This window comes from Moschus berezovskii, chromosome 23, assembly GCF_049115385.1.
Source record: "Moschus berezovskii isolate FMDL1 chromosome 23, NW_MosBer_1.0, whole genome shotgun sequence".
NCBI lineage: Eukaryota > Metazoa > Chordata > Mammalia > Artiodactyla > Moschidae > Moschus > Moschus berezovskii.
In genome coordinates this window covers 52441755-52469424 of record NC_142482.1, presented here as the reverse complement: position 1 = coordinate 52469424, position 27670 = coordinate 52441755, and the positions used below count along the sequence as shown (strand labels likewise).

Here is a 27670-nt window from a genome sequence, read left to right as displayed (position 1 = left end):
TGCTTCCCCAGTGACACGGGACTTGCGGTCAGCATCCTGGGGCTCCAGTCAGCCATCAGCCACGCGCTCTTCCTTGCCCTGCCTGTGACCCGCAGGGTCCTGGCTCAGAGATGCCCACAGCCAGTCTCTGGGTCTCAGCTCAACTGCAGCTCCCCTGACAAATGCAGGGAGCTCCAGGCGCTCTTTCCCGCTCCCTCCTGCTGTAAGGCATAAGTTTCACTTGCCCTCTGTCTGACACTAGGTTCCTCGAGGGCAGACACAATGTCTTCTAAAGGGCTGTGGGTATGCCACCCCCAAATACACCACCTTGGCAGGGGAATTATTTCCAGCTACGGCTAAAGGCGACATAGAAACAGCAGAAGTGGGAGAAGCTCTTTGGCTTTCCCCTCTCTGAAAGCAGGGTGTAAAGAAGTATTTTGTGTAAATTTCCATTTGTAAAGCAGGCTAGCAGGCTTCCCCTTTCCCTACCAGGCATCAACAGAGAAGGCAGCCACTGGAGTCTGCACAGCAAACCTCACTCAGCAATCCCTGTCTCCCACGAGGTCCTCACAGTTCGCCACCTCTGGAAGCCTGAACTCTCCCTCCTTGTCTAGTTAACGTCTTCACAATTTATCACAGTCTTTGTTAATATGGTATATAAACCCCGGGGTATAACTGCTGCTACGGGTCTTCACTTCTTTTCTATGGGGGCCTCCATGAAAGAAAGAAAGAAAGTGAAGTTGCTCAGTCGTGTCCGACTCTTTTCGACCCCATGGACTGTAGCCCACCAGACTTCTCCGTCCATGGGATTCTCCAGGCAGAAGTACTGGAATGGGTTGCCATTTCCTTCTCCAGGGGATCTTCCCGACCCAGGGATCGAACCTGGGTTTCCCGCATTGTGGATGCTTTACCGTCTGAGCCACAGGGAAGTCCTCCATGCGCACATACAAATTAAAATACTACCATCAAATTTTTTAAAAACTCTGTCTTTTGTCAGGTTGATGCTCAGGGTGTAGGTACTAAACCTAAGAGATGGAGGAGAGAGTTTTCCTCCCCAACACGTTCAACCTGGTGCCCTCAGTGCCTGGTTGAGTGGTAAATGACCTGGGAAGCACCCTGGCAGGAAAAAGGGGCACCGTGCATAGGTGGGTGGTAAGCAGGCTTCCCACTGGCTGCTTGCCGCAGAGGTGCGGAAGGCAGCCACAGCAGGCCGGGTGTTCAAGCCGCAGTCACGCAGGAGACAGACACAGCAGCCCAGACAGAGCGGCGCGGCTGAAGGGAAACACTGGCGCCTCATCACGTGTGCTGAGAAGAGACATGCATCGCCACCAAGGCCAGGAGTGCGGGCCGGGAGTGCCTGCAGCTGGCTCTCGGGGGCTGGCAGTGGACAGCGACGCCAGATCGGCCCATAAGGCCAGTGCAGCACACATTCAAAAACACCTGAGCTTAACAAGATTCACTTTAATACAAAAATGCCATTACCCAAGGACTACAGAAAAGTTGGCCGAGAATCCTGTAAACCATTAAAAATGGCATTCCAGGGATTTCCCTGGTGGTTTAGTGGCTAGGGCTCCACACTCCCGACGCAGGAGGCCTGGGTTCAATCCCGGGTTATGGAACTAGATCCCACTGGCCACAGCTAAGACTTGGTGCAGACAAATGAACATTTTTTTAAAATGGCACTCCAAAAATAATGCCACCCCTAAATGATCAATAAAACACAGCCTCTGAGTCACGCCTCAAAATTGATACTTAAAAAATGACGCAGTGAACTTTCCCTTGGGGCTGACAACCGAAAGTCCGCTGAGAAACTGAAAGAGAACCGAGTTTATTCAGAAGCATGCAACCATAAGGATATTTATCCTTTTGATGAAGAGTTCAACATATACATGAGATTATGGGAATTCCCTTATATGTACTCAATGATATGTACTTAACACAGCAGCAAGATATACGAGAAGCCTATTCTTTTTCAAGAAAAGTCCATAAGCTGAGCTACCACTCCTAAAACAAGACCCGCAGCATTCTGAAACTGGGATGTGACGTGACAGTGTTCGCTCCGTGAACTTTCCACGTAATGGCGATATTCCTTAGAATGAAGCCTTGCCCACCGATCCACTGCATAGAAACACTGTTTTCTTAGGGAACTTCCCCTGTTCTAGGTACAAGATTGTGAAAATAGCAAATGGATGACTAATTACAAGATAGGATTAAGAAGGCACAGCATTCCGAAAACACCCACTCAAGAAAGAAGTTTAAACCAAAACAGAACTAATTTCAGGTTATCACTTTATTTTTTATAAGCAGAGGAGAAAAACAAACAAACGAAAGAAGCCCCAAAGCTTGCTATCTTATGAACGAGTCTGCCTGAAGGTACAGTAATAAAAACTGCACTGACTACATGAAATAGTGGAACAGCCCTGTGTTTCCATATTCTCTGAATACGTTAGCATATAAACTAAGTCCTTGGATAGAGATACAAGATTTTTAAACCCTTAAAAACATAAACTGCATATTATGTGTGATGGCACCATACAGATACATATACATTCTGTTCTCAGTTTGGGTATGACAGAACCACAGAGCTCTCCAGAGAGACAGAAGAGTGATCTGATCAGCACTTTGGCACAAACTGTCCAGGCCTTTCTCTGTCCTATCTGCCTTCCCTTGTACACGGGGGGACTTTGATCCTCTATGGTCAAGGCAATCAATGACGATGCTCTTGGCAACAGGCAGCTCTGCCTTTTCGGCTCAGACAGCTTTGTCAGTACCTAAATTTGCTTATAAAAACCTACCTGTCCCAGAATCTGATAGTTCATTTCTTATGACTTTTTTTTTTTAGCCCCTTCTTAATACTAATTCTTTCCCATTTACCATCATGGGTATGTACATGAGATGAAATATTTTCAAATTTTCTAGAATTGCTAAATTTTGAGGGTCTAAAAGGTCCTACATTTACCGTGTATGCCCTTAAGAAGCTAAAACGACCTGGGGCAAAGGGATTTCAACATCACATTGTCTTTCCTTCTTTACAGCAGCATCTCCTTCTCTATAACTGAAGTCAAGAGAAGCTTTGGATTCTCTGCACACTTCAGCAAATTGCAGAAGAGGAAATTTTTTCACAGGTAGCTACTTCACAGACAGAATGGAAGCATGTAGAAAAAATCTGTATGTTTCAGTTTTCTGAGTAAGATACTTCTTACCATCAGGCTAGAAATCCCAGTGCTTTCTGTTGTATTTTGAAAGAGAAAATGAATTTGATTTTTTGGTATTCCCTTTGAGAAGTAGTAATTTGCTTCTATTAATTCACTGAGTCAATTAAAGGACACTCTGGAAAAATCAAAGAAAAGATTCTTCCACATTTCATATCTTAGAACTAAAATAAAAGCTCAGAGTTCAAGTTGATACTATCGTCCCTGAAAACGTCTCACAACCATCTTTTGTTGAATTAGCGGGTTAGAGCTCACGGTTTGTGGCACTGCGATTGTTCTCTCATATTCATCAGACTCAGTCACATTTCCACCGGTAACTTCCTGAATTAACAGTACAGGCGGGTCCATCTGAGACTACTCAACTCTAGATTATAAGCCACTTTTCTACAACAAAGGGACTTGATCTTATGTGTGTGTAGCGTTTAATAAGTACTTACTTTTTTTTTTAATGAAATGGAAATAGGAATGAATAAGTAACCTGCTTTTTTTCCCAAAGTCTTGTGAAGTAGCAGGAAAGCAGTGAAAATGTTCATACTAAATTGCCATGTGTGGGCTATTAGGATTCTCTCCTCTGGTAAAGAAAATCCAACAAACAGAACCCAGAAGAGGTGTCTGCTAGGGAACAGAGTAGAAGCCACAGACACTGGCTTACTCGTGCTTTATTATAACCTCCTGGTTGGGAAGCTCGACCATGCAGAATTCAAGGCAGTTAAGCCCACGAGTGTCCCTAATAGTCCTAATTTCCCACTTTCCCTGGGTCCAAGCTACCACCGTTTCTCACTAGCTAGTCAAGAGCCTCCTAGCTGGTCAGTCAGATTTTCAACAGCCCTCTTCCAATCCTTTCCTGCACAGTAGCCAGAGCGTAGCAAACATGGTCGTGTCACTCCCTGCCTAATGAAAGCCTCTGGACAGCCCTGCTTCACATGCCCTGAATGGCCGCATCACCTCTGCAGACTCACACGCACCACTCCCTGCCCCCAGCCCAAATGGTCTCCTTCCTCCACCTCTTCAAACTTGACACAATCTCATCAGACTTCAGCTCTGCACATGCTATTTCCTCTTGCTGGGATCTCTCCCCTCCCATTTTGGTTCCTACTCAGCTTCCAGACCTCAGCCTAAGTACTACTTCCTCAAAGAAGGATTCCATGACCTCCACAATTAAGTGAAACCCACCCTATAATAAAACTTCTAGAAGAGAATAAAGTCTCAAGTCTGGCAAAGAATTCTTAGATATAACAACAAAAGCACAATTCATTACATTTTTTTTTCCCGATAAAAGAGACTTCACCAAAATTTAAAACTTTAGTGCTTCAAAATAAATAAGGAAATGAACAAACACAAACTGGAAGAAAATACTGGCAAACCACATACCTGATAAAGAGCTTGTATCCAAAATACAGAACTCTTTCAACTCAATAAGATAACCTAGTTAAGAAATGGGCAAAATATTTTAGTAGTCATTTAATCAAAGAAACATGAATGGCTAATAAATGCATGAGAAGCTGCCCAACATTGTCAGTCAGTGGACATGTTCAAATCAAAATGACCTGACAGGGAACACACAAGTCCTCTACGAGGCAATCTAACAGAGAGGACAGAACATAGCTTCTGAGCTCAAGAGGACAGTGTTGAAATGCCTGCTTCACCACTTACTAGCTGGGTAATTCTGGAAAGTCACTTTTAAACCTTTCAAATTCGTAAAACAGGGACAGGGCCACTAAGGCTGCTTTGAGAATTAACCAGACGTGTCCACGTTGGCTTACGTCCCCTTCACGCCACTGAAGCAGCTCTCCTCGTGGGGACCAATGGTCTGCGTGTTGCCAGTTCCAAAGGACCTATTTGAGTCTTCCTGTTTCTGAGAAGATGACAAAGCTGCCCACTCTCTCCAATATCTAGTTACTCCAAATTCTGATAATTGTGCTTCCAAAATATTCCCGGGAGTCCACTTCTGTCTCTTCCATCCCCACGGTCTCCATCCTAGTTCCATCCTTCATCCTTCTATCTGGCCTCCGCTTCTTAACTTAACCCCTCCCATGCACCTAACCAGAAAACAACAGTCATTTCCCCACACACTCACTGAGAGTCATCTTTTTAAGTTATGAATCCGATGTTACTCCTTTCCCCGGATACACATACCTGCTACCTACTCTGTCGGCCTTCCCTTGCAGTACGAAAGAAATCCACACTCTTTCAAATTCTCTGTAAGAGGTTCTGGGGTCTGGCTTCTGCGGTGGCTCCAGCCTCCGGCAATCTTCACGCCTGCCAAGTTCTTTACTTCCTTGTAACCACCGAACACATGGTTCCTGCTGCTGGAAGTTTCTTCTGCCTCTTTTATTCATATTGGTTTTCTCCTTCTCATTCTTCTGGCTCAGACGAGAGTCATCCTTCCCACCCGCCTCACCCGTCTAAGCTGAGTCCCTGGGATAATGATGGTCACTGCCTGGGAACGGCCTGTCTCTCCCTGCTGGGCCACCCTCCACGTGGGCATCACTCCTGTCTCTCATGTGTCTGTCTGTACACGTGCACATATGTTGTGTGTGCACACATATGTGCACACACTTATTATATGAACGTGTACATACTGACACATGAGAATCTACTGACAAGCAGAGTGCCAAGCTCACGGTGGGCAATCAACAAGTGAATTCTAGTAGTTACTTTTTGTTAAGGTTTACAGAATAAAACAACCATTAACCTAGGCTTCCAAGTATGTTTCCCAACAGCCTTGAGACAATTTAGGGATTCCCTTCTGTTCCAAATACATTTGTACACCCTGTCTTACGATTTTTCTATCTATTCCTACTAGACTAGCAGCTCCTTGAAAGTAAGAATCTTTTCAACTTCAACTTCCCCATGCTTAGCAAAGAAACAGGCACAAGTCTTTGCTGAATCAGCAAACACTGATTACAGCAGAAATTTATTTTTATTTGGATAACCTTCATAGATACCAATGTGCAAATGATCGATTTGGTTTTACTTTGATGCTTTAAATAGTTAATCACAAACCGAAAGTCGAACCAGCTATATCATCTCCAAAGAGCCTGATTTCACTTTCTGTAAGATATATCTGAACACAAAGGTAATTTAAATTCAAATAATTAATTTTTTAATTAAAAAATCTAAAAGTAAAACACATGGGCTATACTCTTTCCATGCATGCATGCTGAATCGCTTCAGCGCCCAACTCTGTGCGACCCTATGGACTGCAGCCTGCCAAGCTCCTCTGTCCATGGGATTCTCCAGGCAAGAATACTGTAGTAAGTTGCCATGCCCTCCTCCAGGGGATCTTCCCGACCCAGGGATCGAACTCACATCTCTTATGTCTAATCTGCATTGGTAGGCAGGTTCTTTACCACTAGCACCACCTGGGAAGCCCAAAAGTGAAAGTGTTAGTGGCTCTTTGTGACCCCATGGACTGTAGCTGGCCAGGCTCCTCTGTCCATGGAATTCTCTAGGCAAGAATTCTGGTGTGGGTAAGCCTTCTCCAAGGTAAGATTCCCTTCTCCAGGGGATCTTCCTGACCCAGAGATGGAACCCGGGTCTCCTACACTGCATTTCATCAAATCATATTTTGGTATTGTGACTTACTCTGACTTAGAGATTGACTAAATCAATTCCTGATTTACTAACAATAATCTCGTGGGAATAAACTGAAATTTGAAGTTGATGCAGAAACCAAAAGAAAAACACAACTCACAGCCTGCCAAAAGACACGCCCATGAAAATGAATTTCCTATTTTCAAATAAAGGCTTACTGAAACAAGGATTTAAATCACTTTTCTGCAAAAACCAGCTCTATTCAAAAATGCATTGTGACGTACAGAATGAATGCTTTCTTTGGCTGTCCCACATTTTTATTTGATGTACTGAATAGAGTATTAACAACAAAAATATCCTTTTCTCTTCATTAAAAAATCAATTCTACATATTTGTAGCAATAGAGTTAATAACAAAATTTTTAAGGTGGAAAGAGCTGTTACTCCTTTGCTGCTATACAAGGACACACAGGTGTTTAGCTGTATTTAACAGGGTAGCACATGCAGCAACGTGAAACAGCAAATGGGGGACACTACTGGAATTTCTGTGTGACATTTATGGCCAACTTTTGAAAAATCATTATAAAAACAACAGAAGTCTGCTCATTAGCCTAATCTCATTGCCCAAGAGAACAAAAGGAGGATGAAGCAGAGGAAGCTGCAAATGTGTTATTTCATCAGCTGCGTAAGGACAGTGAACTCACTACCATAACAATGCCCTATTTTTGCACCTGCCCACTTCTTCCTCTCTGGGCAAGCACCAGAAACTCCACCCTCTAAACCAGGGTGCTCACTGGCAGATAAAAAAGTTTACAAATTCTTTCCCCTTCCAACAGATCCCTGAGACATGCTGATTCTGTTTGTGGAGTAAACACTCTATAAAGTGATTACTCTGTTCTTCGTTGGAGCACTTTACATAAGCCGACTATGCTCACAGACTTTTGTATATTTCCACTTAAAGAGGGTTAAAGTTTCTGGATAAAATAATAACATTTTAATGTGAACTAAGGCAGTTTGTGAACTGAATATGAGACAATATGCAAATAAAGAATAATTCAAAAGCATACTTTTAGTAAACTAGAAATTAGTAAATAGGTATTACAGAGATATATGACTTGAACTATTCTGTTAATAAGTGAAACTTCTATCTCACTTATTAACCTAAAAACCTAACATTACAGCATCTTTCTATCTTAATGGCACTAAGGAGTTATAATTACTTTAGGTATGATAACGGTGTTGTGGTTAAGGCTTATTTTTTAGAGGTATGCACTGAGTTCTAATGGAAGGAATTATACCGCATAAGGGAATTTGTTTTCAAAGGACGGGCTGTGTGTTGATACTGAAGCAGGGTGATGGGGACGTGGACTTTCGCCATACTCTCTTCTGTACATGTCTGATAACTTCCATAACAGAAAGGGGGCGGGGGAAGCACAGCAATTCCTTTAACTGTCTACCTGATCAAAGGAAGGATTTCGGCTAGTCCCAGTTCAAATTTATTCAAAGAACTGTCAATCTAAATTAAGAGACTAATAAGGCCTATTACCTGTCACGTTAAACCTCACTGTAGTCTCTTCAAAGACTGTAAACCACTGACCCGTGAAGAAGCTTCCCTCCCCTTGCTCCCTCCACTGTCTCTCTCCTAGATTCACTGCAAGTACTCCTGGGGTTTCAGCAGCCACGTGGGATCTTTTTCAAGATCAGTGCGTACTCACAAGACAGGTGCCCAGAATGCCACAAGTTTAGTGCCATGTGACTGCAAGGAAGTCTGATGACCTTCCTCTGGGCGCCCTTCCCTGTCTGGCAGGCGGCCCCAGAACCCTGCACCAGCCCATGCTGACCACACAGTTCACTCCTGGTCCTGCAGCCGCTCAGTGTCTCCCAACTACACTGTGAACTTCCTAATGGGAGCAGACATGAAGTCCTATTCATCTTTACATCCTGCACTTGGACTCAACAGGAGCAGAATAAATGAGGGATGAGAAAATAAATCTATAAATCTCAAAAGTTAGTAGCTTGTTCTAGAACTCAAAATATTTTGTTAGTTTTCATATTGTAATTTCAAGACATTTTTCTAAAAACTATTTTAATACTCTAGTTTAATCTTACTAACACACATTTGTTAACTGTTTCTGAAACCAAAGTTTGAGTCCTGAAGATATACTTATGATAAACATAGCCAACTCATATTTGTATGTGAACAATTACCTTAATTTACAGAGCTTCACCACTGTTTTCATTTAGAGAGACAGCCCATGGCTAATCAAAAATGGAGAGCTCGGAGTCCCATCAATAAGAATTATGATTAGTATGAACTCATAATTAGAAAGAGCTTATCATTTATTCCAAATTTATTATATGGCTGGTACTCTTATTATCCAATACTTTGGCCACCTCATGAGACGAGTTGACTCACTGGAAAAGACTCTGATGCTGGGAAAGGTTGGGGGCGGGAGGAGAAGGGGATGACGGAGAATGAGATGGCTGGATGGCATCACCGACTCTGTGGACATGAGTTTGAGTGAACTCCGGGAGTTGGTGATGGACAGGGAGGCCTGGCGTGCTGTGATTCATGGGGTCGCGGAGAGTCGGACACGACTGAGCGACTGAACTGAACTGAACTGAACTGAACTCTTATTATTTCACTTATTCTCATAAAAGCCCTATGAGATAGGTACCACTATTATTCCCATTTTACAGGTAAGCAAACAGCCTCAGAGGTTAAGTGCTATCAGCTGTAAGTGATAAAAGGATGCAAACCCAGCCCGTGTGCTGAACTGCTGACAAACCCTCCCGTATTTATGATGTACAGAAACTCAGCTCTGTAACCCAGAGAGGTTTGGACTTGATTCTTCCCTTTTTCTGTATCACTGAGTCTTTCAAGTACAATACAGAGAGAGCAAATAATGGAAAACAGGTCACTTATTCTATCTGCCTCATCTCTGTAGTAACAGCAGCTAACTCTTATGTAAACGCCAGGCACTGCTGAAAGCCCTGTACATGTACCAACGCAGTTAGTCCTTACAGCAATTCAAGGATGTAGGTCCTGTGCTCATCTTCATCTTTCAAAGAGGAAGCGGAGGCTCAGAGAGGTTACATAACATGCCCAGGGAGCACTCCCAGTGGCTCCAGATTCCGTGCTCTTAATCACTGGCTCCAGGGCCCAAGAGGTACACATAACCTGGGCGAAACTAGATGTGTGCTTTAAGGATTAAGCTTTGTATATCCTCTCTGGAGCAAAGTTACCAGTTTTTGTTTTTAACTTAGACTATTTTTCCCCAGGTATAGTTTATAGTCTAGTTTTAATACCCAAAGTTTCCATCCTGCTACCATATAGGAAATGTCTGATACATGGTACAGAATAAGAGAAAACTAAAGCAAAGGTTTTTATAAATTCAAGAATTTGGTTTATCAAATCAATAACATGTCTGAGCAAGTCAATGCTAATGAGCTTTTAATGTAAGTCATCATAAAGAGTCAACTTTGGAGGAAATGATGTTCACTATCTTGTAATAACCTATAATGGAAGAGAATGTAAAAAAAGAATATATATTTATATAACTGTGGTGTTGGAGAAGACTCCTGAGAGTCCCATGGCCTGCAAGTAGATCAAACCAGTCAATCCTAAGGGAAATCAACCCTGAATATTCATTGGAAGGACTAAGGCTGAAGCTGAAGTTCTAATACTTTGGTCTCCTGAGGCAAAGAGCCCACTCGTTGGAAAAGACCCTGACGCTGGGAAAGATTGGCAGCAAAAGAAGAAGGGAGTGACAGAGGATGAGATGGTTATACAGCAATACCAAGTCAACAGACATGAATCTGAGCAAACTCCAGGAGATAGTGGAGGACAGAGGATCCTGACGGAGTACAATCCATGAGGTCGCAAAGAGTCGGACACGACTTAGGGGCGATATGTAGATACGCACAACTGAACTGCTTTGCTGTATACTTGAAACTAACACAATACTTTAAGTCAACTATATTTCAATAAAAAATCCAAACCCCAACCAAATAAATAAGTAATATTGAAATTAAAAGAGCGCATAAGATTTGAAGAGTCACTTCATCAAAGAAGACATCCTAATGGCAAATAAGCACGTTAAAAGATGCTGAATATTATTAGCAATAAGGAAGTGCAAATTAAAACTGTCCCCCAAAATCCTGCCATATTATACACTCACTAAAATGGCTAAAATTTAAAAAGTGGATAAAAATAAGTGTTGATAAGGATGTTGAGCAGCAGAAACTCTCATATATTTGATGGTGGGATTGAAAAACAGAAGAGCCACTTTCAAAAGAGTGTGGCAGTTTTTTAAAAAGTAAACATATACTGACCATGAGCAAGCAATCACCATCCTAGATCGTTTACCCAAAAGAAAGGAAAACAGAAATCACAAAAACACTCATCCAAAAAAAGTCAACTTTGCAAAATTCTTAAAAGTGAAAAACAGAATGGTCACTCCGTAAACATTTTCTTCTCCTCTACGCAGTTAATACAAGTTCTCAGCATTATTTTAAAGCATAAAAGAGAGTCTGTTACTATTGCTAAAAATGTCCTCAACAGAAAGACGACAAACCCACGTGGCTGAGCACTTCAAAGAGAGCTTGTCTCTGGAGAAGACCACCGTTCTCCAGAGTCTGAGCACACACACCAAAGCAGAACCCACAAAGACCACCTCATCACAAAAACAGAAAGTGAGAGAAGACAGGGATGTTGCGTAAATGGAGACTGTCCCCCTCCCTTCCGTGAGCATGGCCCGAGGGCCTGGCGGGTGCCAGGCGCTGCATCAGCTACGGGGGATGCCAGCACTGGCGGGCTCTTCCTCGGTGGGCACCACATCCCAGGTGTGCGCAGAGTAGACAGCAAGAACAAGAAGCACGGGTGTTCACTAAGGGGACCAGCATCACGTCAAGCCCTGAGGGGTTGTGTGGGGGAACCCAAGGCCCCTGAGACAGAGGAAATTAAGTAGGTGAGGAGAGGCAGGTGTCCAGGCCCCAAGACCCAAGGGAAGATGCAGATACGTCACTCATACAACGTGGGGTGTCTCGTACTGTGGATCTCATTCTGCTCGGGGAGTAGTGCTTTCACCAAAAATTATTAGAAGTGAATCCACTGTCATGCTCTCCAACGTATCCACGCTCAGTTGTGTCTGACTCTGCAAACCCCTGGACTGCAGCCCACCAGGCTCCTCTGTCCATGGGATTCTCCAGGCAAGAATACTGGGAGTGGGTTGCCGTTGCCTTCTTCAGGGGATCTTCCCAACCCAGGGATCGAACCTGTGTCTCCTGCACTAGGCAGGTTCTTTACCCCTGCACTACGGGGGAAGCCTCGTCACGCTCTCCAATAAGCACAGAAATAAGCATCCTCTGGCACAGAGAGGATGGCCCTCAGCAAGCATTCCTCCCAAATGCTCAAAAGATGTGTGTCAGGGAGCAGGAGGAGAGCAGCCCCTCTAAGGGGTTACTTGGACATGAAAGCATCAAGTCTGTTTATCAGTCAGTGGTGACACCTTCTAATATTTCTCTCCTAATCCAAGCGGCGTGTCACCAGGTTTTCTGGTCTTATTCAGTGCAGAAACAGGCGGGGGGAGGTTCAGGTCTCAGTCGAGGGCGCTCCACCATGGGGCTCTAGGGACTCGTTTTTCTGAACACATCATTTAAAACTGGTTTATTCTACAAACACAGTTTTCTGCTATGTGTTCTCCCTAATACAAAGCATGAAATTTTGTCAACCTAACACAACCGTCTTACTCTAGAAAACAGTAGTATCTTCACCCTTGACTCTACATCAACCAAACTAGCAATTTAAAGGCATAGCTCCATCTGACTTTCAGGGACTCTAACACCTCTCTGGGCTTTTCCAGTGTGAAATTTGTAAAAAAAAAAAAAAAAAGAAGAGAGAGAGAGAGGAAAGAAACTTTCTTACCCCAGTTGTGAGAAAATGCACTTGCTCTTTAGATAGACTTCAGAATCCTCTCACAGCAATTACTGATGCTGCACGGGAAATGTGAGAAAACTGAATACGAGGAACAAAAAAGTGAAAAAGAAACCCAAAGAGTCCGCTCACCCTTACAAAGCGGCCACCACTCTCCAAAGTCACAAGTCACACGTGTGGGCAAGAGACCACAGAAGAGCTCCTCCCAGGTTCCGCGTTGCCAGCTTCCAGCTGGGACTGGTATTTTCATGTTTGTCTCACAAAAGTGCAGATGGTGGAACTTGCAAAAGTAGCAGTGAAGAAATGTTCCCGCTAAGAGGACCCTGGGCAGGAAGGAGGGGAATGCTCGGCCATCAAGGTCTGCCTCTCGGCAAAATTGCTTTCAGTGTGACATCCTTTCTTTTTGAAGTGTGGTTTTTTTTTTTTTCTTTCTTATCAGATCAGTGAGAAAAACACTTTTCAAAAATCTGTCTGGTTCAAGATAAACCAGCAAGTAATACATCCTCAAAGTTTTCAGTACCAAAACAAACAAACAAACAAACTGTGATGAAGCCATGAAGCTTTTGGGAAGAATTTTATCGACTCTGTTAAAGAGCTTGCACTTAATCCTGTGGCTCAGTTTTCCAAAATACTGCATGCATAATAATTTGTGGTGGCAGAAGTCTTTTAATAGTTATGTATTTACTTGTGCAGTTTCTATTTGTGTCAAGTGATACTCGTTTTCCATTTATAGTAAGAAGAGTATTTCACTAAAAACTTTTTTGTTTGTTTTTGGCTGTGCTACATGGCTTGTGGGATCTTAGTTCCTCAATCACGGATCAAAAACTCAGGGCCCTGGCAGTGAAAGTGTTAAGTCCTAACCCCTGGACTGCCAGAGAATTCCCTAAGAAGTGTATTTTAACATACCTCTTTAAAATGAGTTGACTTAGAGAAAGAAAGTCAGAAGCGGTTCAGCCAATACGTGGATGTGACAAAGCCTGTGATTGTGATGCTTTCGTGACTGAAGCTAGGAAGCGGTGCTGGAAGAATCAGGAGCCACTTCCAGGTCTCATGATGTGACTGATGGGAATACTATCTGATTATCTGAATTTTTAGATAGCTAGCTAGATGGTTCCGCAGTGTTTGGAAGACAGAGTTAAAAGGAATCCAAGCCAGAAGGCAAGGGGACAGGATGCTGCCCTGGGCCTCTATGGGTCCAGTGGACACTCGCCGAGTCCTGGGTCAGTCCCTGTCTAGGTGCACGGGGCGCAGCAGAGAAGAGCCAGGTAAGTGTATGTCAGGTTTCCACGGAAAAGAAAGGTATGTCGTAAAAGAAAGCCAGGTCAAGGGAGCAAGAGAGCACGCACAACTGAAAACACGGGTACCTTTGAGAAGGCAGCGGAAAGGAGGGAGCCAGGCCGAGCCGGCGGAGGGCTCAGGAGAAGCCCCAGGCACGGGGGCGAGCTGGGCCCCCGGGAGGAAGAGTGGGGGCCGGCGGGGCTGGACAGAGGAGCCTGGAAAGAGCGGCAGGAGGTGAGGTCGGGGTGGGGGCAAACAGTGGGCTGAGGCGGCCGAGCGAGCGGAGAGAAGGGCGCTGTTCTCAGCGCGATGAGAAGCCGCGGGGCATCTGGGGCAAGAAGGTGATACTGGGGAGGGGGGGGAGACAGGAGTGGCAGGGACTGGGCGAGGATGCCTCCGGAGCTTCTACACAGGACTGAGGCAGCCTGGACCACACAGTGCTGGGAGAGACAGGAAGATCCGGTCAGATCTGCGATCCAGTTTGGGCTGACTGGATTTATTGAAGAATGGGATGTGGGGTGTGAGAGCAAGAGAGGGATCAAGCAGCATCTTAGTTTTTGGTTGTGTGTTTGTCGTGGGTCAGAGCCCCAGGAAGAATGAATGGTGGTGTCACTGGGATGACGGAGCGGCCAGGAAGGTGGGAAGATGGGTGTAGAGACCAGGCTTTGCCGTGCTGGGTTGAGGGTTCCTGTAGGCACGGCTGTAGAGATTTGAGCTGGTAGTTGGCTGTTCCAGTCTAGAATTTAGGGGAGAGGCAGGTCAGGAGCCATCTCATCAGGGAGTCATGAGCATCAGATGGTATTTAAAGCCTTGGGACTGATGAGACCACAGAACGGTGAGTGAAAAGGCCCAAGGATGCAACCCAGAGATTCTTCCCCACCTGGATGGGTGGAACAGGAAGGACAATGAGGCAAAGGAGACCGAGAAAAGTAAGAGTGAAGCATGCGGGGCATCAGAGCAAGTTCTGGACCGCTTACAGCAGCCAAGACACGGAAGCAAGCTAAATGCCTACTGACAGGGGAGTGGATAAAGACGACGCAGTACATACACACAACGGAGTATTGCTCAGCCATTAAAAAGAAGGAAACGATGTCATTTGCAGCAACGTGGATGGACCTAGAGAGTGTCATGCTGAGTGAAGTTAAGTCCGTCAGAGAAGAGGAAACACTGTATGACATCCCTTATATGTGGAATCTAAAAAGAAATGATACAAACGAGCTTACAAAACAGAAAGAGACTCGCAGACTTAGAAAATAAACTTACGGTTGCCTGGGTGAAGGGATAGTTAGGGACTTTGGGAATGTCAAGTACATACTGCTACATTTAAAATGGATAACCAACAAAGAGCTCTTTATTTGTACAGCACACACTGAACTCCGCTCTATGTTACATGCCAGCCTGCATGGGAGAGGGATTTGGGAGAGGATGAATACACGTGTATTTATGGCTGAGTCCCTTTGTTGTTCACCTGAAGCTCCCACAACATTGTTAATTCGCTATATACTCCAATACCAAGTAAGAAGCTTACAGTTCAGAGTAAGTGCTGGAATGACTCAGCAGATGATGCAGGAAGAGAGAGGGAGAAAGTGCCAGGGAAAGGTCCGCTGACTCAGTGGTAAAGAATCCGTCTGCCAATGCCGGAGACACGGGCTCGATCCCTGGTCCGGGAAGATTCCACATGCCACAGAGCAACTGAGCTCATGCACCACAGCTACTGGAGCCGCAGCTTCTGAAGCCTGCGCCCTGGAGCCTGTGCTCAGCAACAAGAAAAGCCACCGCGATGAGATGCTGGCTCACCGCAACTAGAAAGTAGCCCCTCCCTGCTGGCAGCAATGAGAAAGAAATCCACGCAGCAATGAAGACCCAACACAGTCAAAAATCAATAAATAATTTTAAAATGTAGCCAACAAAATTTGGCAATAAGAGGTCGAGGACTGCAAAGGATGATTTCATAGTACTAGAAAAATTAGTTACTTCTACGGCAAAAACTGATGCTTGCTTCACGCTATACATCAATATAAGTTCCAGATTTGTTAGAGTAAAATCAGCAAATGATAATTAAGCTAGAATAAAAACCGGAAGAGATTACAAGTTAACATTTATTTCTTTGGATTGGGAGAGAACTTTTTAAGCATAAAAACAATGGAGGATGTCATTTTTAAATACCTGTCTGAATACATAAAAATGTGTAAGAAAAAAGCAAACAAAATTAAAAGGCAAATAACCAAGATGAGATTTTAAATATCTGTAATACATATATCAACAATTTGATGTCCTTAGTATGTAACATCCTCATTCAAGATCATTAAGTACACTAAAATCCCACCTGAGAGTGGCCAGAAGCATGAACAAAACAATTCACCCAGCATCTATTTCTGTTTATGGCATGAGCACATCTCTCCAAGGAAAGCCATGGCTGCCTTTTCTTGGTGACTATATGGCTCTCCTGTAGGGCTCAGCCAGCCACTTGATTGGCTCTGGAAATCCATAAAAATCATTAGCTATGGACCAGTCTTCTGAGAAAGTGCTAACTCCGTCACCTGCCCAAACAGTTTAAACAGCAGAGCTACGAGACCCTATAGGTTATTTTCCAGCACGAACCTTCAAAAAACTAAGAGAAAATCATGAGGCTTCATATGAATTCAACAGATAAACTCTCTTTTTGAGCCTGACAGGTAAAATCTTCACTTACCTCTTCTTTCATGGTGCTGGAATTTAGTTTTACTGGAATCTAGTTTTTCTGAAAGGTATAATTTTTGCTGTCAAGTTTATACAGTGTTCCAGCAAAAAGGTAATGAAACAGAACAGCTGTATTTATTCATGATACCAAACACACATGATATATAATGGAAAGTTGTCCTGATACATTTCTAAAAAGACTCTTGCTGTAATTATTGTTTACAGAAGAGTGCTATATACTCATTATAAGAAAGCGCAGAAAGGCCACATTTAAGCACCACAACCCTGATCAAGGCTCTACTTTTGTGCAGTTTAATATCTACCCAAGCTGTTAGAATTACAATCCTCTTCAATATAAAGTGTCATCTTTGAGAGTTCTAGGTCATGCCACACTGTAGCATCTTATGACAGTTACTAGAATAAAGAATCCACCAGGCCTTAAAAATAAACTGACTTACAGACAAAATCAATAGGCAGGATATGAATATTTCGGTACCCTAGGACACATATACTGACTTTACTTAAATACTAAGCTGCATACTATAAACCATCTTTTTGATACACTAACACATATTGACATGTGCAAAAAAAGGAAGCAGATTAAAAAAAAAAAATCTAGCCAATATTCACCAAAAAGTCAAGATTTTCAGGGAGTAATTTCTTAAAGAATTAAAAAAAAAATTAATAGCAGATTATATCTACATTCAAATATATACTCACAACCACCATGTTAAGACAGTGTAACTGAGGGAAGAGGAGAAAGTGTCATTTATCATATATTACTGATAAAATAAATACTTTAAAAAGTAAGCCCTAAGGTTCTCACTCTATTCTTACCAGTTTATTCCTGAACACTTAACAAATAATGAACAAGAATGCGGTAACACCTCGGTTAGTTTCATGAATGCTCCAGCATTAGAATGAGTTCCTGAGCTATGATTTTGCTTTGATTAATGTGTCTACCCTGAGCTTAAAGAATCTGCCACACTATATGCAAGACAGACTTAAGAAACGGAGAAGGAAGTTACCTTTTAATTCAAGTTCAACTATGTAATCTCAGAAACAGAAAAATCACAATAGAGTAAGGAAAAGCTCAGACGACGTGTATTTCTTTCATTTTTTCCCTTTAGAAACAAGTGGGATCCATCTGACAGGGAATGATATATAACATGTCAGCACATGTGCCACCTTAAAGGCATAATATTGAGTTTTAAAAAATGCAATAAGTATTGAAAAGTATTCCTCAGTTATCTCCATGGGTAGAATAACAAATTACTCAACTGAAAAAAAAAAAAAAGCCACCAGTTAATTTTTAAGGTATAATTTTTGCAGTAAATTCCACAAGTTTAATATCCTTACATGTGCTATTTAATAAAATATCACAAAACCATTACCAATATATGACAGGAAACACCAAAGTTCTGTAAAATTAGGAAAATAACATAGAGGTTTTAATCTTTATGAAGCATTATTACCTTTTCAAAACCCATGTGGAAAATCAGCCATTTTAGTTGAACCCAACACAGCAGCATGGAAGGAACTTTAACTTCACATCATTGTTGGCTACGGCTCACATGTTTAACTACAGTAACTACTTCTTGGAAAATGAACATGCCAGCAGCAAGAGATGTTGAGTTAGTTTTATGGAGCTGTACATCAGAAATGGACTCATTACTCTAATGACTGGCATTGTTCCCCTGGCATTTTATATTTATCTTTTGATTATAAAGGTGCTGCCTCATAAAGACGACTGGTGAATTTCTCCCGATGGGGATGAGACACAAAATTATAAGAGCAAAGTCCCAGATTGCCAAGAAACATTTTTCACTTGTTTTAGGTATAAATTTATAGTGACTATCACTTCTTTGCAATATAAAGAAACAAATAACGCCTTCATTAACATGTTACTGGTTAGAGGTTCAAATCGAGTTGAAATTTTACTTCTGCTTTTTAGTGATGTATCACCTGCATACCATGCAAACACTGTACCCGAGCATGGAGGTAAAAATTTTAAAGAAAAGCAGTGAAGGAAAAAAAAACATAAAGTAAAGTTCCACCTACAGGGATTCCTCTGACTATTTTCGGTGAATCCTGGAGATGACATGGATGTGGGCACTGAGCAAGTAGAGCTGAGCAGAAGCTCAGGCTGGTCAAGTGAAACCTCCAGTTTACCGGGCAGCTCCCCTGCTGTGCATCTTCTGGGAGTAGAACAAAGGAAGTGAGGCTGGAGCTGGAAGCAGGTTTTTCCAAAGAAATTCTATTAAGCCTGTTAGTTTTCTGCTGATGACTTCGGCAGACATGTATCAGAATCTACTGCCTCTATAAAAGCCAAATGCAAGCTCTGAGGGCTCTGGTGTGCAAAGATGTATGCACGGATCTGGGGCCATACCAAGTGCTGCTCAAAAGGTAGGGGAGAGGCTGAAAACACACTAAACCCATCTGAGTCCATCACAGAAGCACAAAGACGCCTTAGTAACAACATACCAAAAGAGAGAAGAAACCTAGCGCTCTGCAAGCAGTAAGATAAAGATGAAGAATTCAGCTTGCCTCCCAACACAAAGGTATCTTTAAGTTCCCCCCAATTCACTTTCAGCATAGCTTTAGCCTAAAGGTTCCTTCAAATTCAGCCACACTAACTGGTAGCTTGGAATGTGCTATGTATTTTTAATAAGTGTCTTGAATCCTCACAATTCCAATAGTTACAGATACTTGTCGACCGTCTCTTCCTGTTTCAGAGTCGGGTGCTCTGAGCCCACTCGCCGTGGCCCTCTCTGCATCACAGCTTCACCGTCAGCCACTCTCAGTGCCCTCAGCCCCTCCCTGTCTGCAGCCTCTTTTCTCCCCACTTTTCATACAAAGGCACTCAAGTTTCTCAGAAATCAATAAACACTCCTCCCCTCCAGCCTCTCCTCTCTTCTTTCCTCCTCTAAGCCTGTGATTTCAAAAGCCCAGCTCTACTCCCCCGTTCACTCAAATGTTTAGTCAGTACCAACGAGCCAGGCACCCAGGTCACACGGGGAATGCAACAGAACCTCCCACTGGCCCCCTGTCCTCCGCCAGCTGGGTTCCCCTCCCGGCCCACACAGGAACCCCCGTGCTGCTGACATCGCCCCCAGGACCGCCACCAGTGAACTTTAGTTGACAGATCACGTGCCCCTTCTCAGACCATGCTTGGCGTTCCCTGAGACGTGCACCGAGACGTGCATCCGCACCTCTGCAGCTGACTACACTCAGCCCCGTCGAAAGGAGCCGGCTCTCTTCTTCTGCCCGTCGGGTGAATTCCAGCACCTCCCAGACTTCTACCCCATCACCTTTGTTTTCCTCTGCCTGGTCTCACCGAGCAACTGCACCCGGACCCAAGGCTCCCCACCCCAACCCGGGTCAGCCTGCTCCCAGTTCCAGCTCACGTCTCTCTCCTAACGTTCAGCAACCCACTGGACACTTCTATCTGTAATGACATTTCAGATTTAATATGCTCAAGACCGAATTCACTCAGCAAGAATAAAATGAGTAAATTTAACAAAAGAAGTGAGACTGCACATTGAAAATAACAGAATACAGCTCAGGAAAATCAAAGCTACAAACACATGAAGATGCATCCATGTTCATGGATTGGAAGACACAATATTATGAAGATAGTAATTCTCCCCTAACTGAACTAGAAATTCAAAACAATCCCTATCAAAATCCCAGCAGGCTTCTTCTTCTTTTTTTTTTTTTTGGTAGAAACAGACAAAAATGATCCTAAAATTTATACAGAAATGCATAGGACCTAAAACAGCCAAAATGATTTTGTAAAAGAACAAAGGTCGAAGATTTATACTTCCCAATTTCAAAACTTATTACAATAGCTACAATAATCCAGGCAGTGTGGTACTGACAATAAGGAACAAAACTGAGTCCAGAAATATACTCTTCTTTACATTTATGGCCACTGGTTTCCTGTGATAGTGCCAAAACAGTTCAGTGGGGGAAGAAATCCTTTCAAAAAATAGTTCAGAGACAATTGGATATATGTGAAAAACAAAAGCGAAAAAAATTAGACTTTTACATCACACAGACACCAAAACTGACTCAAAATGGATCACAGACCTACACATCAGAGTCAACGGTATCAAGGGTTGACAGGGTGAGGAGAAACCCCTAGACAGCTGGTGCGAATGGAACCAGTACCACTGTTGCAGAGAACAGCTTGGCAGTTTCTTAAAAAGTTAAGTATAACCTTATCATAGGGCTTCCCTGGTAGAAAAGACAGCAAAGAATCTGCTTGCAATGCAAGAGATCTGGGTTCCATCCCTGGGTCGGGAAGATCCCCTGGAGAATGGAATGGCAACTCATTCCAGTATTCTGGCCTGGAAAATGCCCATGGACAGAGGAGCCTGGTGGGCTATAGACCGTGGGGTCACAAAGAATCTGACACGACTGAGCAACTAACACACACAACACAACCATATCATATGATCCAGAAATTCTAGTCTTAGTTATATACCAAAGAAAAATGAAAAGATACGTCTACACACAGACTTGCATATGAAAGTCTATAGCAGCGTTATTCACAACAGCTCCAAACTGGAGACAATCCAAATGTCCATAAACCAGTGAATGAATAAACAAACTGCAATAAATTCACACAATGGGATATTAATTCAGCAATAAAAAGAACCGTCTACTGATGTGTGCTACAACATGAACACCAAAAATTTAACATGACTGAAAGAATCCAGAAGCAAGAATACAACACGTCGCATGACCGCATTTGTATGAAAGGTCCAGAAAAGGAAAGCCTATGGAGCCGGAAACGGACTACTGACTGGCTGGGGCTGGGAACACAAAAGGGTGCTGAATGCAGAGAGGCAGAAAGCAATGGCTACGGGTGATGCAAAGGTTCTAAGAGTGTGCTCTGATGATGGCTGCACAACTCGATAAATTTACTCAAAATCAATGAAATTTGTGATATGAAAGTCAGATCTCAATGAAACATTTTAAAAAGCATTTATCAGGTATCAAAAAGCTCTGCACTTTTGTGGGGTTACTGGGAACTTGCTTGCATTAATAAACTGATTAATTATTATCACTAATCAACTGATACTGTACCTCCTTTTCCCAAAACCAATAGATTCCACTATGGTTCCCTCCCAAATCTGCTCTTCTGCCCGTATTACATTTCCTGGTAAAAGAAAAATCCACCCACATGTCCTAGCCAGAATTCCAGTCATCCTAGACTTCTCACAAGAGTGATGAAATTCTTGATTCTTGAATCTGGGCCTTTCTCTCCATTCTATCACTGCCTTCATTCAAGTATACGTAGTAGTTTCTCAACTAACCCTTCTTGCTCTAGATAGACCTGCTCTTTTCCAACCTGTCTTCAGTATGATCCCAGAAAACCTGCTCTATAATGCAGACTGCCTCCTGTTACCCTAAATTAAACCTTCTGTTTCTCCCATCCCTACCTCGTCTCTCTCAGCTACAAGAGTGACTGCTGTCTTGTCATGAACAAAAGCATTTAACATGCACCCCCAAATATGTATATTTATATAACATATACATCAATACCTGTCCTAGTTGATTATAGAATATGCACAAAAATTGAATTATAAAAGGATGACATAAAAAAAGAAACAAACACAAGTTCCAGTTTTCTTCTCCACCACTACTGACATTACTCTGCATACTCATGGGCCTCTTTGGAGACCACCAGTCCAAAGGAAAAAGCCAAAGCTCCTCTGCGTGACATACAAGTTGTGTGGCATGTGTGCCCTGCCCACGTCTCAACTTCACCCCTCACTACTGTACCCACACACCAGATGCTTCAGCACTAACTGTAGTCTCCTCATTGAACGAGAAGTTAAATTTTAACTTGTGCTCTTGAAATAAGATAAACGTCCCTGCCTCTGTGCAGTTGTTCTTTCCTCTTCCTGGAATGTCCTTATTATCCTTTTCCGCCAGGTCAGCATTCAAGTGCCTCTCTCGAAAAGACTGATTACTCCCACCATAGTGTGCTTATTTCTATTTTAACATTTTTTGTCATTGTATTAAAATTATATATCTGCCTTTCTATCCTAGAAGCTTTGCCACGGTGCTTTAGCCCCTGGAGGACAGAGGGCAGTGGCATTACCCAACCTGGGTCTCCATTGCCCAAATATTGCCAAGTGCCAGAAGGAGAGTTTTGCCTTCCGTGCTAAGCTAACTCTTGAATTGACCTAACACGTTCTACCCAAGTTCTCCACCTATCTGTCACATCTAAATTCATGACCTGCTGTAGCTACTGAGCCACCAGTACGGATAATTCATATCTGAGTCACCCAAATAAGTGCAACTCCTAATGGCCTCAGAATTCCCCAAGTCAGACGACATTGTCATTTTATGCCTTCTTTTTCACTCAAATTTAGCCATGATCATCACTGGGAACTGCTCTAATCTCAACGATGTCAAACTGAAATTCTTTTTTGACCACAAGAAGTGTGGTCAACCACATACTCAACCACCCAAGTGTTTTCCATCTTTAAGGGGAACAACAACCCCAGTACCTCGTATCTTGCTTATTTTACTGGTCTCTTCAGGCTTCTCCTTTCTGGCCTGAATTCCATGGCCAGTTAATCATGATCTCATTAGCACCCAAGATTACCATGCTCTGCTGACCCATTGTATACGCTCTTTAATTCCCAGTTTTGTGTTTTTTTTTTTTCAATTTAAATAATTTTTATTTAATAAATGGTTTTTGTGTTAACCAAAGTTTTGTGTTAACCAAAGTTTTGTGTTAACCAAAGCATTATTTGTTTTGGTTTATATTTCTACTTCTGAGCCTAGCCTTGAAAGTTCAGACAATCTTTCCTTCCACAGATTCTTTTTCCCCTATGACCTGCCATCCTTTCCTTCTCTAAAGTCTCAGAAAAAGAGATGTCCCTAGATCCTCTCCAAGGATAACCTATCTGGGTATTTTTTCTCCATCTTCTCTAGATCTTAATCAAGTCCTTAACATCTTCAACTTTACCTTCTTCCCTGACCTTGACCCTGATTCTATCTCAAGTGACCTTTTCAATTCTTTCCTAAATGTCTCACATGCTTCTGATTTGCAATCTGGAGTCTCCCTTTACAAAGAGCTCTGTCAGGTCACCCCTTATCTATTCATTGTCGAATCCAGTGGGACTTCCCCACTCTGCTCAGCCTTTCCACGTCACTTCTAGCACTGATGCCCACTTCTCCCTTAAGCCTTCTGCTCTCTGGACTTTCCTGTCACAGAGCTGTCGCGGACTCCCTCCAGTTTTGATGAGCGCTCTGGCCCTGTGTCCTTCGTTGGCTTTGCCCTCAGAACAAAGCCGTAAGTGGGTCATACTCCCACAGGCTGGTCTTCGCCGCCTCGACCCACATTCTCTGGTGGCCCACTCACTAAATCCTGGCGTGTTCTCACACTGTCAGCCAGTCGCATTTCTGACATGGTTGGGTAGTGCTATAGTAAAGAGGAGATCACAGTAATGTCCTCTTATGTAGCACAACTGGATCCCATGCTGCTCATTTAACTTTTAATAAAGCAGTTAACATAGGAAATCATTAAAAACCACTTATGCAAGGGCTTCCCTGGTGGGCCAGAGGACATCGGTTTTAGTCCCTGGTCTGGGAAAATCCCACAGGCTGTGGGGCAACTGCTGAGCCCAAGCATCCTAGAGTCCGAGCTCTGCAACCAGAGAAAGCACTGCGATGAGAAGCCCGCGCACCACAACTGGACAGCAGCCCCCACTCGCGGCAACTGGAGAAAGCCCGGGCACAGCAGTGACGGCCCAGAGCAGCCCAAATAAAGGGTTTTAAAGACACATATACAGACATGTCAACTTAAAATATAACCATACTTTCTTCCTGAGTTCTTTGAGTATAGGTCCACTGGTTGAAAAAATCCTTGTATAAGCTACCTATTCAGCACTGGATAAAATTTCCAGCCTATTTTTAAAAAGCAGAATGGGAATTTAAGATGTGAGAAACAATTTGTGTATGGACTCTTTCAGAATTTTTATTACTTTGCCCCAAGTCTTTTCTAATTTCTAATTAAACATTTTACAGTAATTTTTTAAAAAGCTTTTTACCTGTATTAGGTCTTCCAAAGCAGTCAACTTCATTTTCTTAAATTAAGTTCTCCTTAAAACTGAGGTTTCATCATTTTATCTGGTATTTAATTAAACTGCATATTAAATGTTGATATTTAATTAAACTACATATTAAATCCTGGAGAGGGTGTAAAGAAAAGATCCCCACTGTTGGTGGGAATGTAAATTGGTATAACCACTATGGAAAATTGTATGGAGGTTCCTTAAAAAATAAAATAAAACTACTATATGATCCAGCGATCCCATTCCTGGGCATATATCTGGAGAATAAAAATATACACGCACTCCAATTTATTTACTCTACATGTAGTTATAATAATGGGGTTCCTTCTCACTGAAAATTAAAAAATTAAGACTTTAAATATCTTACCCTTTTTATCTTGTATAATATTCCAGTGACTACCACTAAACAGTTTAAAGAAATGCAATATTTGGGAGAAAAGAGAAAACCTTCCTGCTGCCATTATTAAAAAAAAAAACAAAAACAAATAATGAACTGTTTCAGTAATACTGTAGAGATTTGCTAGATATATCTTGAGTGCAAGATAAAGATGAACTCATTAACCTCAATGGAGTACAGAAGGAAGAATCCAGAACTCAGTGGATCACACTGATCTATGCTACTAACCTTGAGGGTTACTAATTTTGCCCCGAAAAGTTAGTTCTTCCCCAACTTAGCAAAAAGCTTCTAAATATAACTACAACTTAAATAAAACAATCGGAGGAAGTAATACTTTTTGTTTTCCTGAAATGTATAAAGGAAAAACAAAGGCAAAAGCAATGCTCAAAAAATAACAAATTATTATATTTTTGAATGAATTCTCTTCTCCAGTAATATCTTGGAAAAATAGTTATTTTTTTTTATTGCAAGCTACACATGCTTTTGAAGTATTAGCAAAACACTCAAGAGGAAATAATTTTTAATGAATATTAGTTCTTTAAAAAACTAGATATGATACAATAATCCATTTAGGGTTTGTTCTAATTGAGAGCTTTAACTAGCCTGTGGGTGGGTTGGATATGCTACTAAATGTTGTACATAATTAGGGATATATGTAAAAACAAGATATTTCAGCATGAATTGAATTATTCTATCAGGTAATACATAACACTATCTATCCTCTTGCAAACTGCTGGTCTCCTTTTTTTCTGGAATACTGTCATTACAAAAAGAAAAAAAAAAAAGCCTCAGTACTGAGATGCAAGCAAAGTTGACATGTTGCATAATCTGTGTCTCTGCCTTGTCTTTTAATATTAACTTGATTTTTTTTCTTCCCCCAACACAGTATAAGAAGATGCTAGTAGACTAAAAGAAAGGAGGAGAGAGAAAATAACACTTTATGGGGATTTCAAATCTTATTTTAAACCAGTGATGAAAAATAATGTACATGAGTTGTGGTTCACAAATTGATTAAGAATAATGATAACCATGATAATACACCAGATCATGATCATTTAACATGGCCCTCAACAAACTGGCGAACTAAATCATTCACTATAATTGCAGCCAAACAGAAACCCAGCCAAATCAAGTCAGTTTAATAACAGATGTAGCAGCAATAAGCCTTTATACCTTTTATCTCAAGTATTAGTTGTTTTCTCTAAAACATCCAAACAGATCACACAGATAAACAATTCAACTGTAAATAATGTTCTGGAAAATCTTTAACCAGTAACTCAAAAAGTCAATACTAGTTTATAAATGAAACATAGTAAACAATTCAGAGTCTTCTCAGTTACTGAAATTCTCTGAGAATAGAAATTTCACTCTTCAACCTCTAAAGTGTAATTGAAAAGTGGCAAGCTGGAGGGGCTCTGAGCTTCTGAAAGTCTGTGGTTTTCCCTGTTTTTCATGAGTGTTTCCAAGAGTCAGCACGACCAAGAATTATTTCTCATACTCACTTGCAAAAGTTCCCTAACATTAAAAAGCAACGCTAGGCACTTTTAGTATCTCAGAATATAGCTCAGCAAAGCTTACGATTTTACAGATAAGCTTGAAAAAGGTAGAGAGACTTATCCGAAGTTACAAGACGGTGGCTGAGCAGGACCAGCACTGAAAACCTCGCAGGTGGTTCAGGCGACTCGGGGTGGCCTGCAGGGCCACCTCTCTTGATCACCATCATCTCTCCGTGCGACCCAGACTCTCTCTACACAAGAGAAACCAGCATCTTCTCCAACTATGGTTCTCAACAGCCTCTAAGCCAGCATTATGTCACCCTAACATACTATTTATGATGCCATTAGCAGAAACTCTCATTTGGAACATGCGCTACAGCTGAGAAAGAATATCAAAACCACCGTGATTAAATAAATTGACAAGAACAGTATTAAGCAAACTTGCATTTTCTGATGTAAACTGTCTGATTTAAAGAAAAAGGAATGCATTCTTTCATTATCATCATCAAGAGAAAACATCTGACATCAATTAACTCGCATCTACTTTAAAGTGAAGAATTAAACACAAAATTACCTTTGAAGGTTTCAAGTTCCTTCCTGTAGGAAAAACAAAGAAAACATACATTTATTAATCTACTCTCAATGGAAACTGCTCTTAGATTATAATAAAATATTAAGTACTTTAATTGCTGAGAGTGGTATTTCTGGATGCTCACATAGAGTCCATTACTCTTTGAAATTACCAATACAGTTAGCCTAAAGCTACTATTCTCAGTTTTTCTGCTATTACTCTACTAATGGTTCAAAAAAGTTCTACCAAAATTTAAACTATTAAAATACTGAAACACTTAAGCAAAACAAAAAAACATAGAGCATTTTAATGCCAGCCATGAACCATCTAATATAGTTAACTACCAGTTTATAAAAGCAACTTACTTTTCCCTTCATGGATAAATAATAATAGATTTTTAAAAAATCTTTAATTAAAAATCATTCAAAAGAGGAGCAGTTATTTCCTTTTCTAAATGAAAGGGGAAATCATATATCAAAGAGTTGAAG

General features: G+C 42.0%; 1 protein-coding gene across 2 annotated transcripts in view; it reads right to left on the bottom strand.

Annotated features, from left to right (window-relative positions):
* DTNBP1 (dystrobrevin binding protein 1) overlaps nt 1-27670 on the bottom strand; it is a 99544-nt gene that overhangs the window by 19155 nt on the left and 52719 nt on the right. Inside the window, exon 7 of one of the 2 annotated variants that reach the window (XM_088831409.1) lies at nt 27186-27208. The exons of the other annotated variant lie outside the window; for it this stretch is intronic. Coding sequence (XP_088687535.1) covers nt 27186-27208 — 23 coding nt within the window. The remainder of the gene's footprint in view (nt 1-27185; nt 27209-27670) is intronic. 2 annotated transcript variants of the gene reach the window in all.